The sequence below is a fragment of the Gossypium hirsutum genome, chromosome D05 (assembly GCF_007990345.1).
Source record: "Gossypium hirsutum isolate 1008001.06 chromosome D05, Gossypium_hirsutum_v2.1, whole genome shotgun sequence".
Taxonomy (NCBI): Eukaryota; Viridiplantae; Streptophyta; class Magnoliopsida; order Malvales; family Malvaceae; genus Gossypium; species Gossypium hirsutum.
The window spans coordinates 19,743,840-19,762,123 of record NC_053441.1 but is presented as its reverse complement, the minus strand read 5'-3'; the positions used below and the strand labels follow the sequence as shown (position 1 = coordinate 19,762,123).

General features: G+C 29.4%; 3 protein-coding genes across 8 annotated transcripts; 1 reads left to right on the top strand and 2 right to left on the bottom strand.

The window, feature by feature from the left end:
* The first annotated feature begins 1,558 nt into the window (after nucleotides 1-1,558).
* On the top strand, nucleotides 1,559-2,408 carry LOC121217824 (aquaporin SIP1-1). The gene has a single exon (XM_041094216.1). The coding sequence runs from the start codon at nucleotides 1,617-1,619 to the stop codon at nucleotides 2,340-2,342; it is 726 nt and encodes a 241-aa protein (XP_040950150.1). The 5' UTR covers nucleotides 1,559-1,616; the 3' UTR covers nucleotides 2,343-2,408.
* Nucleotides 2,409-8,747: 6,339 nt separating this feature from the next.
* Nucleotides 8,748-12,614, bottom strand: LOC121217823 (phosphoglycerate mutase-like protein 1). 6 transcript variants are annotated; one of them, XM_041094213.1, is made up of 10 exons: nucleotides 12,302-12,614; nucleotides 11,736-11,780; nucleotides 11,536-11,643; nucleotides 11,348-11,427; nucleotides 11,026-11,185; nucleotides 10,591-10,665; nucleotides 10,415-10,503; nucleotides 10,090-10,269; nucleotides 9,171-9,215; nucleotides 8,748-9,080 (listed from the first exon to the last, which is right to left on the bottom strand). In XM_041094213.1, the coding sequence occupies exons 2-10, from the start codon at nucleotides 11,775-11,777 to the stop codon at nucleotides 8,954-8,956; spliced, it is 906 nt and encodes a 301-aa protein (XP_040950147.1). In that variant the 5' UTR covers nucleotides 11,778-11,780; nucleotides 12,302-12,614; the 3' UTR covers nucleotides 8,748-8,953. The 6 variants fall into 6 exon arrangements, with proteins under 6 accessions (XP_040950147.1, XP_040950146.1, XP_040950143.1 ...); XM_041094212.1 differs by having other exon boundaries at nucleotides 12,306-12,613; XM_041094209.1 differs by lacking the exon at nucleotides 12,302-12,614 and adding an exon at nucleotides 12,081-12,255.
* Nucleotides 12,615-13,575: 961 nt separating this feature from the next.
* LOC107957852 (phosphoglycerate mutase-like protein 1) lies at nucleotides 13,576-17,802 on the bottom strand. The gene is made up of 10 exons (XM_016893450.2): nucleotides 17,591-17,802; nucleotides 17,448-17,509; nucleotides 17,234-17,341; nucleotides 16,921-17,000; nucleotides 15,634-15,796; nucleotides 14,694-14,768; nucleotides 14,491-14,579; nucleotides 14,243-14,362; nucleotides 14,041-14,085; nucleotides 13,576-13,933 (listed from the first exon to the last, which is right to left on the bottom strand). The coding sequence occupies exons 2-10, from the start codon at nucleotides 17,505-17,507 to the stop codon at nucleotides 13,819-13,821; spliced, it is 855 nt and encodes a 284-aa protein (XP_016748939.2). The 5' UTR covers nucleotides 17,508-17,509; nucleotides 17,591-17,802; the 3' UTR covers nucleotides 13,576-13,818.
* Between the last annotated feature and the right edge of the window lie 482 nt (nucleotides 17,803-18,284).

Here is an 18,284-nt window from a genome sequence, read left to right as displayed (position 1 = left end):
TTTTGGATTTTTACTAAAATATTACAAAAATAAAAAAATACCAAAATAATATAAAATTTTTTATTTACCAAAATAATACAAAAAAAATTTTAAAAAAAACATGTCTAAAGGAAGGCCTGCCATAGGCGGCACCAATTGTTCGTATTTTGGCCCTCTGTTCGTATTTTTTCTCGAATTTTATTACTTTTAAAAAATATAATATTTTTTTTATTTTTTTATTTTACATTATTTTAGTACATTATATTTTAAACGTATTAATTTAGTGTGTTTTTTAAATAAATTAAAAAAATCTTTATTTCAGCCCTTTGTTCGTATTTTTTTCCCAGATTTTATTACTTTCAATAAAAATATATTATTTTTGTATTTTATTATTTTACATTATTTTAGTACCTCATATTTGAAATGTATTAATTTAGTTTTTTTTAAATAAATTTTTAAAAAACTCTTATTTCGGTCATTTGTTCGTATTTTTTCCCTAAAGTTTATTGCTTTAAAAAAATATACTATTTTCTAATTTTATTATTATACATTATTTTAGTACATTATGTTTGAAATGTATTAATTTACTGTGTTTTTTAAATAAATTTAAAAAACCCTTATTTCAGCCCTTTGTTCGTATGTTTTTCCCTAGAGTTTATTACTTTAAAAAATATACTATTTTCTACTTTTATTATTTTACATTATTTTAGTACATTATGTTTGAAATATATTAATTTACTGTTTTTTAAATAAATTAAAAAAAAACCTTATTTCGGCCCTTTGTTCGTATTTTTTCCCTAATTTTATTACTTTCAATAAAAATATTTTTTTTCTAATTTTATTATTTTACATTATTTTAGTACACTATGTTTGAAATGTATTAATTTACTGTGTTTTTTAAATAAATTTAGTAAAAAACCCTTATTTCGACCCTTTGTTCGTATTTTTCCCTAGATTTTATTACTTTTAAAAAATATACTATTTTCTAATTGTATTATTTTACATTATTTTAGTACATTATGTTTGAAATGTATTAATTTAGTGTGTTTTTTTAAATAAATTTTAAAAAAACTCTTATTTCGGCCGTTTGTTCGTATTTTTTCCCAGATTTTATTACTTTCAATAAAAAACACACTAAATTAATACATTTAAAATATAATGTACTAAAATAATGTAAAATATAAAAAATTAGAAAATATTATATTTTTTAAAAGTAATAAAATCCGGAAAAAAATACGAACAGAGGGCCAAAATAAGAACAAATGGTGCCGCCTGTGGCAGGCCCTCCTTCAGACATGTTTTTTTAACTGTTTTTTTTTTGTATTATTTTGGTAAATAAAAAAAGTTTATATTATTTTGGTATTATTTTTATTTTTTTGTAATATTTTAGTAAAAATCCCTAAGTAATCAAAGTTTATAAACATTTTAAAACATATTCTCATTAATTATTTTATTGATAATTTGGTTAGTAACTTTGCTAAAAAAAAAGGCTGGTGAGAAGCACATGAAATTGCTACTACATCACATAAAGCCGAAGATGAGTAGTAGTTGGTATCTTGGTATTTGTTTGTTATGCATTTTTTAGCATTAAAAAGGAAAGCCCCCCCAAATCCTAGAAGGAGTGTAGTTGCTTAAAGATGGGAGTCATCAAGTCAGCCATGGCGGACGCCTTTTTGACATCTATGTGGGTTTTCAGCATGCCCTTTCTCAGGATTCTCACCCTCAAAATTGTAGATTTCCTCGGCCTTCGACCCTTCCCTTTGGCTGCTTTCTTCATCACCGCCCTTTTGGTCAGCCTTATGATGTTTGTCTTCACCATCTTTGGCAATGCTCTCGGCGGTGCCACCTTCAATCCCACCGCCTCCGTCGCTTTCTACGCCGCTGGCCTCAAGAAAGACTGGCCTGCCCTTTCCATGGCAGTGCGTTTTCCCTTGCAAGCTGCCGGTGGAGTGGTGGGCGTGAAGACAGTTCTGGGGGTTCTTCCAATGGAATATAAAGAAACCATCAAAGGACCTTCTTTGAAAGTAGATATGCAGACAGGGTTTTTAGCTGAAGGGTTGTTGACATTTGGGCTATGTTTAGCTCTGTTGGTGATTTTGGTAAGGGGTCCTAACAACCCTTTGCTTAAGCTGTTGTTGATGGCGATATCAACAGTGGTATTTGTTGGGAGAGGGGCTAATTACACAGGACCCTCCATGAATCCTGCAAATGCTTTTGGATGGGCATATGTTAACAATTGGCATAACTCTTGGGAGCTTTATTATGTTTATTGGATGGGTCCTTTGATTGGGGCAACTTTGGCTGCTTGGGTTTTTAGATTCTTGTTTTCTCCTTCATCATCAACCAATGAGAAAAAAGCTTGATTTTTATGTATAATTTTCTTCTCTATTTCTAATGAAAACATTTCCATTTTGCCTCCTTTTACCTTATTCATCATCTTGGGATTATCTTCTCCTAAGTTTTACCAAAACTTGGAACCTTGTAATAATTAGGGGATTTTTACCAAAATATTACAAAAAAATAAAAAATACCAAAATAATAATATTTTTTTATTATTTAACAAAATAAAAAAACAAAAAAGTTGAAAAAAAAAGCTGCTGAGGATGTGACAACACCTTGGTGGAGGGGCTGCCACAGGCGGCACCACCCCTTTATAATGGGGGGCCCATTCGGCTGGCTGGTGGGTGGAGAAGGAGAGGGAAAGGAGAAGAAAGAAAGAAAGAAAAAAGAAAGAAAAAGAAAGGAGAAAAAAGAAAGAAAAGGAAAGGAGAAGAAGAAGAGGGAAGGAAGGAAACAGAAATAAAAAAAATAAGGCAATTTTTTTGTATTAATTTATTATTTTGTAATATTTGTGTAAAAAATCTATGTTATGTACATTGTATTTGTTTTATTATTTTATTTAGCCTATATATTTTATGAAATTTACTTAGCATGAAAAAATTAATGTTATGTACATTCTATGTTGATTAGAATTTTTTTTATGAAATTTATTTAGCATGTTGTAATTAGTTTTTTTTTTAGAAAAATAGCATTAAAAATAAAATGATAAAAATATGTTTGAGAAAACATAAAATACGAAAAGGAAAAAAACGAAAATTGTATATTCACCGAAAGTAATAAAATGTGGAGAAAAAATACGAACAAAGGGCCGAAGTTAGGGTTTTTTACTAAATTAAAAAAAACAGAAATAATTAATACATTTAAAACATAATGTACTAAAATAATGTAAAAAATAATATATTTTTATTGAAAGTAATAAAATTTGGGAAAAAAATACGAGCAAAGGGCCGAAATAAAGGCTTTTTTTAAATTTATTTAAAAACACACTAAATTAATAAATTTTAAACATAATGTACTAAAATAATGTAAAATAATAAAATTAGAAAATAATATATATTTTAAAAGTAATAAAATTCGAGAAAAAAATACGAACAAATGACCGAAATAAGGGTTTTTTACTAAATTTAAAAAAAAGAATTAATTAATACATTTCAAACATAATGTACTAAAATAAAGTAAAATAATAAAATACGAAAATAATATTTTTATTGAAAGTAATAAAATTTGGGAAAAAATAGGAGTAAAAGACCGAAATAAGGATTTTTTTTAAATTTTTTAAAAAACACACTAAATTTATTTAAATTTCAAACATAATGTACTAAAATAATGTAAAATAATAAAATTAGAGAATAGTATATTTTTTAAAGTAATAAAACTCGGGAAAAAAATACGAACAAAGGGCCGAAATAAGGGTTTTTTACTAAATTTTGTTAAAAAAAGAATTAACTAATACATTTCAAACATAATGTATTAAAATAAAGTAAAATAATAAAATATGAAAATAATATATTTTTATTGAAAGTAATAAAATTGGGGAAAAAATACGAGCAAAGGGCCGAAATAAGGATTTTTCAATTTATTTAAAAACACACTAAATTTATTTAAATTTCAAAAATAATGTACTAAAATAATGTAAAATAATAAAATTAGAAAATAGTATATTTTTTAAAGTAATAAAACTCAGGAAAAAAATACGAGCAAAGGGCCGAAATAATTGTTTTTTTTTAATTTATTTAAAAACACAATAAATTTATTTAAATTTCAAACATAATGTACTAAAATAATGTAAAATAATAAAATAGAAAATCGTATATTTTTTAAAGTAATAAAACTCGAGAAAAAATACGAGTAAAGGACCAAAATAAGGGTTTTTTTTTAAAATTTATTTAAAAAACATACTAAATTTATTTAAAATTTAAACATAATGTACTAAAATAATGTAAAATAATAAAATTAGAAAATAGTATATTTTTTTAAAGTAATAAAATTCGGGAAAAAAATACTAACAATCATACTAACTAAAATAATAATTAGAGTTTTTACTAATCCTAATAACTAACCATAATAATATTAGTTTTTTTACTAACAATAATACTAAGTAACAATAATTATTAATAACTAAACCCTAAAAATTAACAATAATAATTCTAACTAAAACCATCCATTTGAGTTGTTATTAATCTAATTAACAATAATAACTAAACTAACAACAAAAAATAATAAAAATTATACAAAAAACATAATAACAAGATAATCCATTTTTTTTTAAAAATACCTTATTTTTTTTCCTCTCTCTCTTTTTTTAGCACCACCTCCTCCTCCTCCTCCTCCTTCTTCTCCTTCAGCTAGACGGATGTTGGACTTATAATACAAGTGGTGCCGCCTCTGCCACAGGCACCTTTGGTGCCGCCTGTGTCATCCGGGTTTCTACTGTTTTGTTTTTTTTGTATTATTTTGGTTAATAATAAAAAAGTAATATTATTTTGATATTTTTTATTTTCTTTGTAATATTTTGGTAAAAATCCCTTTTATATATATATTTTTTAATATATCTATTGGAACGAGTCTGATAATTAGTTATTTATATTTTGTAGACCCGTTAACAAGGTAGTTGCTGATCAAAAATTTTAAAGTTGCCCCATACTCATGACGAAGATTAAAACATCAACCACTGATTACGATAAAAAATACCCTTACCATCTCACCTAGTTCCTATAATTAAATCTAAAAACTTGAATCACTTTTAACAAATTTGTGACCGGCACTAATGATAATCAAAGGCTATCTACCAACCCTCTAAATAACTAGTATCTAGAAACTTGAATGGCAGGGAAAAGAAGTAAAAACACCATAACTAGGAAGTATAGATGTAAGCAAATCCTTTTTTTTTAATATATAAAAAAATGAAAACAAATCTTAAAGAATGAATCCTCAACCTTAAAAAAATCCCATAGTTTAAAATTTTATTTATTACAATGTTACAGTTATAGTGACAAACTATGTGTAATCCATAAAATAAAATTAAAAACTCTAATCCCTCCTCCCCCCCAAAAAAAAAAGTCTTAGTCTCCTCCACCATCCACCGTAAAACCTAACATTGCAAGAGGACTTGACTAATGATTCATATGAACCCAATATTTCAGCCTACTAAGTTCCCATATTGAACAAATGGCTAAACAAAAGTAGTCAACTCCTAATTCCGTTGGCCAACCTAACTATTCTCATGTCATTGCACTAGGGAAATTAAACATTGGTGGCGCATGCAAACACCAATTTCCACCTTGTTTTTAGTGGATTGTTTGAGTGGTTTAGGAAGAAGTTAATAAATTTTTATTTAGGAAATCCAAATTAAATAAAAATTGATTTATAAATTATGAGTTTGAAATCATTTAATTAACTAATAAGATTATAAATTTAGGGAATCAAAATAATAAATTTTCCAAATCAAAGGGTCAAAGTCTTTTTTTTTCTTTTTTTTGAAAAATACAAGATACAGACTCAAAAAATTAGATCCTCAAACAATCTTAACTTTCTATTACGAATCATCTTAACAAGACTATCTGTAATTGTGTTTTCCTCTCACCGCTTTACCTTTGTCAAGATATGATGAATTGTTCTGAGGAGAGTTGAGTTTGAGATTCTAAAGGCACCTTCCTAAATGACAGTAGCAGCTTCGAAACTATCTGTTTGAATTGAGACCATTTCAAACCTTCTATCTAAGATAAGATTTAACCCATCCAAAATACCCCAAAGCCTACGTTATTGTACAATTTCTCAAGCATTTGCTAAACCCAATAATCCATTTACCATTTTGATCATGCACTGAACCTCATGTTGTAACAAATCATTTATCCTATATCATTGAACCATCTGTATTTAAACGACAGGGGCCAAAGTCTTTATTTACTCTCTTGGTGTCTGAAGTCATGGAAAAGTCAATTTTAAATGGAGTAAATGATAAGGCTTATGAATTTTGGAAAAAGGTGAAGCAATTTGATGATAGAAAAGTAATAAAACCTAAATCAATTATGACAAAATAGGAATAGGACAAAGTAGACGACATGTTTTGTAACTAAAAAATGACTGCCCTCTCGTGGGAAGACAAAGGGTAAGAAATTAATGAATTGGCCTTTCGTTGATTCCAAAATTGGATTGATAAATAAAGCAAAGATGTAAACAGTTATTAGAACAAGACAAAGCGATGTGGGCGATCACAATCACTCCCACTTAAATTCTTCTATGAATGGAGTGTAGTAGAATTTCTTCTTTTGGATTGAGTCAACTTATGTTTTAGTGAGTGTACTTATGGATTTTACACAGATGTTGTATAATGTTATTTTCAAATAACATTACTTTTATTCAATCCAGGACCTTCTACAGCATTGGAACAATAATTTCTCACTCCAATATTTTGCTCTAATTAGCCTTCCATTACAATTATGATCGAGAGGAAGATTGTATGCTTATTTAATATTCATATAATTACAGACAGTAAATATGTTATAAATTTTATTATATAATAATCATGTAAGTTTTATATAACAATCTAATATTTATTATCATGAATATAACATAAACTAGCCAAATATATGTATAAACATAATTTTAATTTCCGGTTTAGCTTTAGTTTAATTGGCACGGTTAGTATTGCAACAATAAAAAAAAATTGAATTTGAATGTGCTTAAGTGCATTTTTCTTTTGATTTAATATTGTATAAAAAATATAATTTTAATTATTTATTATTTATAAAACATTGTAAATTAATGTTTAAGATGGTCTTTTATTTATTTATTCTAATCTCACCTCACTACTGACTTTGAATCCAAACACTTCTTTCAACATTAATCTTAATCCCACTATTACAATACTTAATTTTATTGTTATAATAATTTATCTTATTATTACCATTATTTTCTATCTCATTGGAGTTAAAACTCACCATTCATCCAAATAGACCTTAAGTCTGATATTACTAATTGTATTATTTTTTTAAAATTTAAAATCAAATTTTCCCATAATTTTTTTTGAATCTATATAGATCAAATAGGGAGGAGGAAATCTGGTAAACAAAATGGATTGAATCTCAAAAATATTGAAAATTTCCTGCAAATAGAACAAGAAAAAAAATAAAAAATCACAGACACAATATAAGAAAATGAAGCAAAAATACAACCGCCAAGAATCCCATAAAAGAACACAAGCATTCAAAAATTCATAACACAACAACAACAACAAACAAACAATAATATATATATATAAATATTAACCATTAAAATGTTGAATAAGATAAGTAAATAGGTAGTTACTTACAGAAAATATTAAGTTGACTTTATTTTATTAAAAAATTAAAAAAAATTATTTTTTTAAAAATGAGATATTCAAATTGATATAATTATCTTTCATTCAAAACTATTTAAAATAATATATTACTAATATTAAATTTAAAAAATAATAATTTATAGAAAAAATTTACATTTACTTTTACAAACAACATAATTATATTTTGTACTTATATTTACTAATTTACCAAATAATTTTTTAATATAAATTCAATACTTATAAAATTTAGTAGCAAAATTTCAATACTTAATTTTACAACATTTAAATTTTTAATTTATCAAACACACTCAGTCAATAAATCTTAAATATTGTTGGCAAGAATTAAAATCTTAATTTCTTGAGTATCTATGTTGAAATCTAATTTTATGTGATTTGTATTCATTTACATACCAACTTTTTTGTTTTTTTATTTTTTATCTATGAATACTTTATATTAATTTAATTCTATTTTATATAATGAAATTGTGGTTGCAAGGGTTTTCAAATTGTAGACGTAAACTATAAACTATAAAAAAGCTTAAATTTATTTGAATTCAACAGGACATGTGTTGAATTCAAAAAGAAAATGAAAAAGAAGATGTGAAATATGAATGAATAGTATGCGAGTTTTAAAAGTATCGCTCTCTTTTTTCATCTTTTTAAGGATGGATTTGACTGGGCGATTAAGTATATTTTTACACTAACAGCAGGTAAACGCACTGCCCATTTAAATACACTATAAAACAAAACAAAATTAATTATTTAGACTCACAATCAACCAGATCATGCAACAGCCGTCCAAATATAAAGTAATAAGCCGACCTGCCGCCGTCCTAAGCTACCTTGCATGCAGCACCAATTGCACCTCTATTTATTAAACATTTAATTCTTATTTTTTAATATTTCTATTTTCTATTTTCATTCATTAAATTTAACTATTTTTAAAATATAATGTAACATACATATTATCATATATATGTATAATGTCGTATGAATTTATTGTTTCCACACATTATTCACGAAAAATTGAATTAATAAATTAACGAATGTGATTCACGCTAGAAGCTGAAAATTTAAAACTTGAAAACTATAAAACTAAAATCGAATATGGTAGAACAGTAGAATTTAACTTATTTATTGATTTGCTGTTGTTTTTGCCAGCAGTTTATTTTTTCCAAATCATTAAACCTTAAAAGTCTTACAAAACAAAAACTAACAGTAGATACAGTTTCTTCGAAAAGCACCTTAATATAAGATCTAAGGGTGGGAGTTGGAGCTTGAAATCATACACCCATGTTGCAGATGAGGCAATGATTAAATGGTGACTTCCAGTTCCTCCACTGCCATTTTGTCATTGCTAGAATCCCTAATTTGGAGCATTTCTTTTCCAATTCTTCCACAATATTGCTGCTTACTGATCATCGCATCTGATTCCATCATGCTACCAATTTTCCAATTCAATTACATCATTTCTCTCATCTTGCTTTTACAATATTATTTAATAATTCGATGGAAACAAGTGTTTTATTACCTTTCATGCAAAATGGCGATTGAACGAATTTCACAATTTTTAAAGCTGCGTAAACAAATAATAAATGTTTCTTTTATCAGAAAATAACTTTGAAGCAAGTCTTTGGTAGTACGTGAGATTTAAATTTCTTTTTTTTTTATATCTATTTTAAAGTTGATGTTCTTACCAATTTAAACTTACTTATATACAATTTATCACGTGTTTTACATGTATTGATGAAAGACAAAAGTCATGATTTTAGAAAAACGAAATGTACATGAGATTAAACACTTTGTAACTACCAAAAGAGGCTAAGCTACAATCATACGTTAAGGGTCGTTTTAATATTTTATGTATAACTCTTCATAAATAAGAAAGGTCCAAGGTAGACGTGTGTTTTGAATGTAACCAAAAAAAAAAATATTAGATTTAACCTTTAATGTTTGTTTATTTTGTCATTTTGGTCCTTATTTGTTTTAGGTTCATTTTGACTTTCAACCTTTAAAATTGAGTCAAATTATTTGCTTTTAGATAGAAAAATTGATTGAACTGTTAACATCTTAATGGCATTGATGTAGCAGCTCATGTGACATTTCAGGTATACTTTCTTGCTAACATGGATAAATTTTTTGAAATTTTTTATGATTTTTTTTATGAATTATACATGGACTGTCGTACAAGTAGCCACATCAATGCTATTAAAATTTTAAAATTTTAATCAGTTTTTTGTCTAAAAACGAGTAATTTAACTAAATTTTAAAAATTAAAGGTCAAAATGACTAAAAAGTAAAAATAAAAGTGTAAAATAAATAAACATTAAGGACTAAATTTATCATTATATCTAATAATAATAATAATAATAATAATAATAATAATAATAAGCTATGTAAGAATGATGTGTGAAATTGTTTAGGTGTAGACAGGGAAAAAGGATACTGACCGGCTGCGTGCATACTCATCATCCATTAAAGGGTACCAATTTTTTCGTTCTAATTTAATCGGATGTCCTCGAAGTGGCAAGCGGTAAAAATTGTTATTCTTAACAAGTTCGATCATCGCTTTTTGCAAAAATATACCATGGCTCACCACTGCTATCTTCTGTTCTTTCCTCTCCCATAACCTAAACCATTGAATTAAGCAAGTATATTATCCAAGTTATTGGTTTTTCATTGGATTTCATCATAGAATATTAAAAAATCCAATGAATACCAGAGTAAGATTCCGATTTTTGAACATATAAATACAAAATTTTATTTTGAACTCACCATTTGAGGAACTTAATTGTCCTAGCTTGGATTTCGTCGTAGCTTTCTCTTTCATCTGATTTCCACAAAACATCATCTTCATTTTCAATCTGATTAATAGTGAAATGTTTATGTTAATTCATGTTATTGGCATTGCAAAATATTTAAGACAAATTATGGAGCAAAATAGTACTTACCAATGAAAAATCAACTGTAGGGAAATGAGACCGATACTGACTAATACTTGCTCTCTTGTCACATTCTAATATCCCCTACAATCAGTTCAAACCATAACGAGGTGAATTAAGATTTTAATTAAAAGATGAGAAAAATAAAAATAGAGTTATTTTTTAAAAATCTAATCTATTTATTTTATCAATTTTAATTTATTTGTCATCATCATATCAAATAAAAGAAAAGGAATCTCAAATCTTTTTTTTTCCTCTTTATTCTAACTAAACACAATGACGAACAACGAGCGCAGCTTCCATGTGGGGACTGGGGATAAGACAACAGACAACGTGGTCCAACTCCATGCTTAATTGTTTGACAGGTTATTAACTGTTCAATAATTAATGCATAGCTGTTAAAATGATGCGAAAAAAGAGGAAACTGCGACGGCAACAACATACCATTCGTTCTCGACAAAGCTCATATGCTACAATTCGTGGCCGACTATTGAAAATCGCAGATGCTTCATTGCTATTTACATTTGAATCCTGGCATGAGCTGACGTCTAATGCATCCGCTTGCTCTTTACCACCAAATATCCCCACTGCCGTTTCCAATGTTCTACAGTTGAGCCATTCAAAAACATTTTCATGGTGAAACAATGAAAGGGAAAAAAGTATTGCGTTAGAGAAAATAAAAGAGGACGGTTGATATGTGTAAACGATCGGATTTTAGAACGGTTAAATCAAGTGGGTGAGAAATAGGAGAAAACGTGTAAGGCACCTTGTCATAGGGGAAGCAATGACAACTTCAACCTCATCGAGCAGTCCAGTTTCACGAACATGTTTCCTCTCAGCAACAACCTGTTCAAAACAAATCCATGCACTCAAACATTAATCCCAGCATAGCAAGTAAGGATAATTTATAGATTTGAATTGAAGTGTGAGAGCTGTGTACGGATTCTAACTCACCTGCTGCCGGCCCAGAGAGGAGAGTTGAGCATCCAAAAACTCGAATGATGTTAGCGGGTCACGACTCTTGTCTGATTCTAGATTATGCACTCCTTCTGCATGTCTCACCTGATGAATTGTTCATACATAAATCTTTTTATTCAAAATTGTTGAGTTGATTGCTTGTTTAAAACCGAAAGAGTAAAAAAGAAGAAACGAACCAGATGAAGAATTTTATGAGGAGATGCTGCAATTGTATCCATTTTCTGCAGATGCGAAAAACAGAGGAAGATAACACAAAACCGAACAGGGCAGACGACTCATAAATATTGAATGCGTGAGGTATACTAGACACGAGGAAAGCAATAAATTAAATTAAAATTCGAGACCTGAAGTTTTAAAAAATAAAAACCATTGTCATTAGTCCCACAGACAACGTATATAAACTTTTTTTTCCCTTTCGTCTTAGTTGACAACCTCAAAGCTAACAACTTTTAACATTCTATTAACCAAACAAGAAGAAAGAAGAACAAAACGAAAAAAGGGCATTGCTAATGTTACTGTACTTGAATATAGAAAAAGTTTGTTGCAGCAATTAATCTCCCATTACAACTCTAGCTCCTCAATAGCTGTGCAAGGTTGAAAACTATATAGTATAGATTTAAATATACATATTTATTTCTGTGCATCGTAATTGACTTGGCCTCCCCACATCCCATTCATTCATGCACGATAATCCAAACTCCGTTGACGAATAAAAGACCATGACAATTAATATGATCCTTACTTACTGATCGAAGGAAATTTCCCAGGTAATTGCCTGCGCAGAGAGGAGGAAACTAGTGCAGGTATTTGATTTTTCTGAGCTTCCAACTGAACTTACTATTAAATTAGTCTATAAAGAGAGTGATATCATTCAAAGATAAGAAAATCAATCATAAGCTTATGGGGTGTTTACCCAGAGTAGTGAGGGAATTTAAAAGGAAATTTCGATAATGTTTCTGATAGGATGAAATATTCAGATAAAATTGGTCAACCGGTCAACTGTTCATGCTGGTGGAAGGCAACCAGAACACAGTGTTTTACTTGGTTGAAAATTGAACAATATGATTATTCTACAACTGAGAAAAAAATGAAGGATTATTCTACGAAGCAATAAATAAAATGGATTATAATGGACAAGTTTGCATACGTTGGAATTTCGAATTTTATAATTTTTCCTTTCTTGATAGGCTCTCCATGTCACCTTCTTCCGTTAATAGTAAAATTTAACTCAACTGTGGTAATTTCCTGGCTTCCATGTTGCGTGACGCTACAGCCATTTCGAATTTTTTCTATAATAACGAAAGCGAAAGTGGTTGATATTGGATTTTCCGTTAATATATAGGAGCAAAACAATTAACGTATTGATATTTAAAGAATTAAAATATTCTTCCAATGTATTATTTCTGAGTCCAATGAAATTCTTAAGTATAGGAAACAGTCCTATTAAATAGAGATTTTTTTTTCAACCATATTTCGATGGTTAATACGATATATAAAGACCGTTACTACAAATAGTACTACACACTTGATCGTGAAATATTGATTGCTTGTTGAATCCTGTGAATCACGTAAAAATAAGATATTCCAAATTCGGGGATCCAAGAATTTTATAAAATATTTTTAGTGGAAAAAAATGTGAATAAAAATTACTATTGAATTGAATTGGGTCCATGAATATATGAGCTAAACTTGGCTTTACTATAGATATATATATGCAAAACAGTTTCCTTTACTCGTTCCGTTTTCCATTCATGTAGCAGGTAAAACGAGGATATAAGAATCATATTATGTAGCTTTGACCCTTTTCCTTGATTGTGAAAACTCAAGCACACCGTGCTCGATACAACAGTCGATTTCGAAAAATCAATATCAATGTCTATCGTTTAAACCATCCGTTTGGGCAGGGCGAAACCGCATGTATCCAGACAGCTCGAAAGAAAATCGGTGTTAAACTTGTGGACCGGTTCAACATGCCTTCCATGTTGTCATTTAATGGTCTTACGGACAATAATAGGATGTAGGAATTCATGTGCTTTCATTTATAAAGAATTGACAGCTCCTTAGCTGTATAACGCAATTTTTATCTAACATTCTTCAAATCATTTAAAGATTGCCTAACGTATGTAGATTGAGAGCTTACAAAAATTGTTCCGAGTACCTAACAAATTCTCTCTCTGTAAATTTGTGATGAATCATGTTAGGAAATCAAATTGAGTGTTCAATGCTCGATCGCACCTCGAAACACGAAAAAAGAAGAAACTAATTCACTTTTCCTTCATCCGGAAGCTTCTCATCAGCAACATCACTTGGAAGATCAAGGCCACCAGGGATTTTTCCAGGATAGTTAGTGGTTGCTGGATCTGATCCCATCATACTGCAATGAAGAAAAAAAACCAAAGATATTAGAAAAAGAAGTTTTCAACAATGGCCCCACAGTGATGAAACGAATTCCATTTCAAGCTATAAAACCATCATGAATACCTTCTATCGATGATAACTACGGACCGGAGCTCACAATTCGCGAAGCTGCAAAAGATATACCGAAATTTCTAGTTAACCAGTGAAAAAAATTTAAGGTTTAGGTTATCCCTACTGAAATACGTTTCCCTCATACTAACATATAATTGCCACACGCCCTTTTTCATAGTGGTGAATTAAAAATTAACAATTTTGAGGAACTCACTGTTTGCATATTTCGTCTTTCACTGATGGATGACAATCACTACCAAAAGCACTTAACGTATGGTACAAGAATCCGCTGTGCGTAACAATTGCAATTTCCTTCTCCTTACGCGTCCACAACCTGCGGCAAATATTATATGATCTAGTCATGGGGGCAGTTCAATTTTAGCATACATTTCCATTTCTTTGCTATGCAGGTCCAAAATATAGGTATAACTTGTACAGCAGAAAGAGAAACGGGTCACTCACCAGCTGAGAAACTTCATTCCTCTGGCTGCAACCTCTTCGTTCTTTTCTCTGGTGTCAGCTTTCCATAAAACGTCATCGTCATTTTCGATCTGAAGAGGAGAAAATAAAACAAGAATGCTTGCAATCAGCCATCATCGAAATTGAAACTATATAATCATCGCTGATATCAGCAAAATGAGCAAGAATTGACATCAACCACTTGCCAGAGAAAAATCAATTGCGGGAAAGAGAGATTGATACTCGTTGATGCTTCTTCTTCTATCACATGGATGGACTCCCTGTGGTTCAATGGTTCGATGAGGAAACAATGAAAATGAGACTAAAAAGGCATAATATCATTAGGCAATTGGTATTAACTGCAAATTCTACAACATGAACCAACTCTTTTAAGTAAACATATAATATATATCAACTTATGGTTGGTTCTTAGTCTTACATACTACACCAGAATCTAAATAACAATTATTCTCCGAGTACAGAATTTCAGAAGTAAGCAATCAAAAAGATGAATTACAATGACAAGACTGAACCATTAACATTTCTATAATGATAAAGACTGACCCATCAAATTTTTTATGCCCTATCATAACCTTGATTGTTCCTTCCAGTCTTGACATCTATGAGTCTGTGACTAATACTAAGCATCTTCGAATGCATGTTTAAGTGTTCATGCATAATTTGGATATCTACAATGGATATTTAGCAACATGTTATACATTTTGGGAGCTAGATCTCCCTTAGGACATAGGGGAAAATACATTAATACAGACATGAAATTGAACATCGGAGCATCAGAAGTTCATATTTTCAAAGCAGAAAAGTGGGAAGTGAACTTGCAGCAAGTAAGAATAATAGAATGGATGATTAAAAGATATTGGTTATTCCGAAAGCATAGGAGTTCGATCAAGCTTGCAAGTAAATTTGGATATTGAATATCCATGTTAAATATACGGTTACTCCTTTTCATTCTCAATGGAGAAAACAGAGTTCCTTACGATAGCAATCTGTGCATGAAATTGGCTATCATATCCCTTGTATGCAACAGCACATGAAAATATAAGCAGTAGCATATTAAGTTGCAAATGCATTTTTTTGTATGGTGCATTGGTGTCGAGCAGAAACACATTAAGTTGCAGGGCATACCAAATGTTCTCGACAAAGTTCAACAGCTACAAATGGTGGGCAATTCAAGCTTGAAATCTCAGGACGGTCACTTTGCCCTGCATTTGCCACCATTAGTGGAGGAACTTCTATCCCATCCTTATACCCCTCACCACCAAAGACTCCCACTGCAGTTTGCATAGTCCTATAATCCCAGAACATACAACTCAAGCATGAGAAATCTGAGGAAAACCAGAAGCATAAACTAGGTATACATTATTAAAAACATCATGAATATATAAGCATTTTCTGGGCAATGAACATTCACTATTAAACAATAACAATGATTCTTACATACATACAAAAAATTGTTTTCATTTTCCCTTTGGATTAGTTCCTAGTCCTTTTCTTTTCCCAGTGTTCAAATTTACAAAAACAGATTGTTGAATTTGCACTGACCTATTAAGTGAAGCAGACAATTGTTCTTAGGATAGGAGTCTGAACAAATATGCCTAGGCAAGTAGGGTATGACCAAGGTAGTCAATACCGGATGTAACGTTTTTGCTTTGATACTGGTATGTTCCGGTACCAGTATGTTTTGGAGTATCATTTCAGGTTTATCATGTTTTTTAATAATTTTCACATATATATATTTATAGTCTAATTTTTAATTTCTTGATAAATTATATATTTAAATATTTTTCCACATAATAAATTATAGATTATGTTGGTAAAAAATAAATTACATATTATATATATATGTAAATGCATCTCAATTATATCAATATAAATACATTTATATGTAAATATAAGTTTTAAAATTATTAATTAGATTCAATAATTCAATTTAATAACTACTAATTTTAAATAAAATTATAGAAAAGTTAAAATAATTTAAAGGTAAAAAAATTTAAAATTAGATTAAAATATCAAAATTGTCTCAATCAATATGGACTACTACGCACCGATACAAATTGATATTAATAAAAAAGGACCGGAACATATTGAAATAACTGAAACTTATTGAAATTTTAATGGGGACAGAATATAAATTAATTGGTACTAGTTTAAGACTGAAATATTAAGTACCTGCCAGTACCACCTATACCAACTAAATGGTATAAACTTCAAATTTTTACTATATGAAAAGCAAAGGGAAATATAAATAATTTGACAAAACAAACACTATAATAAAGAAGATGTCAAAAAGTTCACTTTTCCCTAAAACTAGTAGTACTAGTAAAAGAAAAAGGACGGGAAGGACAAAAAGAAAGTACCGAAACAGAAATTCTCGAGAAACAAACAAAAGTAATTGAAAAGTTATAATACCTGAGCAAAGGGGAAACAATGACCAAATCCACTTTCTTAGAAAGCCCAGTTTCATGAACATGGTTGCGCAGATGATCAACCTGATATGATATCGGTTACAAAAGAAATTATACTAAAGCAATAATGTTCCCACCAAAACCAAACAACAGCATTGTTCAAAAGTATATTCTAAAGAATAAAACTCTCTAAAAACTAACTTTAATGCACCAGATTTTAGCAATCGAAAAGGAAAACACAAATCCTAAATAAACCCAATCGTTTCTGTTTGGAGGAAAAAACAGAATGATATAACAGATCATTTTGCTTTATAAACCTGTTGCCAGCCCAGAGGAGTGAGATGGGCATCGAAATATTCTTCAGATGAATAAGCAGCATGATCTATTTCCCCTGCTACATTATGAACCCCCTGAGCATGCCTCACCTGCAAGAAAAAAAAACCCATTTATTAAAAAACCAGATTGGCCAATCGACTTTTAAATCCAAATCAATCAAAACAGAAATGAATTTTTTGCAGCAACGACACGAACCAGATGGAGAGTTTTACAACGGTGCAAAGGGTATAATCCAGGACTGATCGTTGCATCCATTTCTGCAATCACCCAAAACAACAAAATATAAGAAAACGAAACAAGTTTTACGTGGGAAGAGGGAGAAGAGAGAAAGAGGGTACCGTGAGTTGAGAGAGACACAGAGGAAAAATATGTATCGGTTTTGGGGCTTTGTAAAGGGGAATGGGCCAATGGGAGAGAGGTATGCAGCGTGGAGGAAAAGAGTGAATGAAACTTTATATGAATGGGCAAAGGGTGATTTCAAAATTTGTAGTATTTTAAGATGATTTGATGAGTGCCCACTTTTTAGAAGCCATTGTTTTGGACCAGAGATTCTATTTTACATCACCGACCACGCCCACATGGCCAATTGGCAGCTTCCCCCTTTGCTTTGCCTTGCTTCCTTGTTAAATTTTGGGGTAAAAAATCGAGAAATATCCAAACTAATGCTATTTGCTTTGGTTATTCAAAGTTCAAACTTCAATTTTATATTTTATTTAATTTATTTTTAATTTTCTTTTATGATTAATAAATAAGAATTACTTCTTAAAATAAATTGCTTTTAAAATTTTTATCCAAAAATAAACATAATTAAATTGTCATTAGCGATTCAAACTATCATTAAAAATAACTCAATTCAATAATAAAAAAATTATTGAATTATGGTTATAATTTTGGTTGACATCCAAATTGTAAAAAAAATTATATAAAAAATAAATGTAAAGATGTAGATGAGAATTGAGTACAAAAAATAATAGTCATTCTATCTTTTCCTTTTCGTCAGTAATAATAGTATCCAGGCTGTTTTATCTAAAT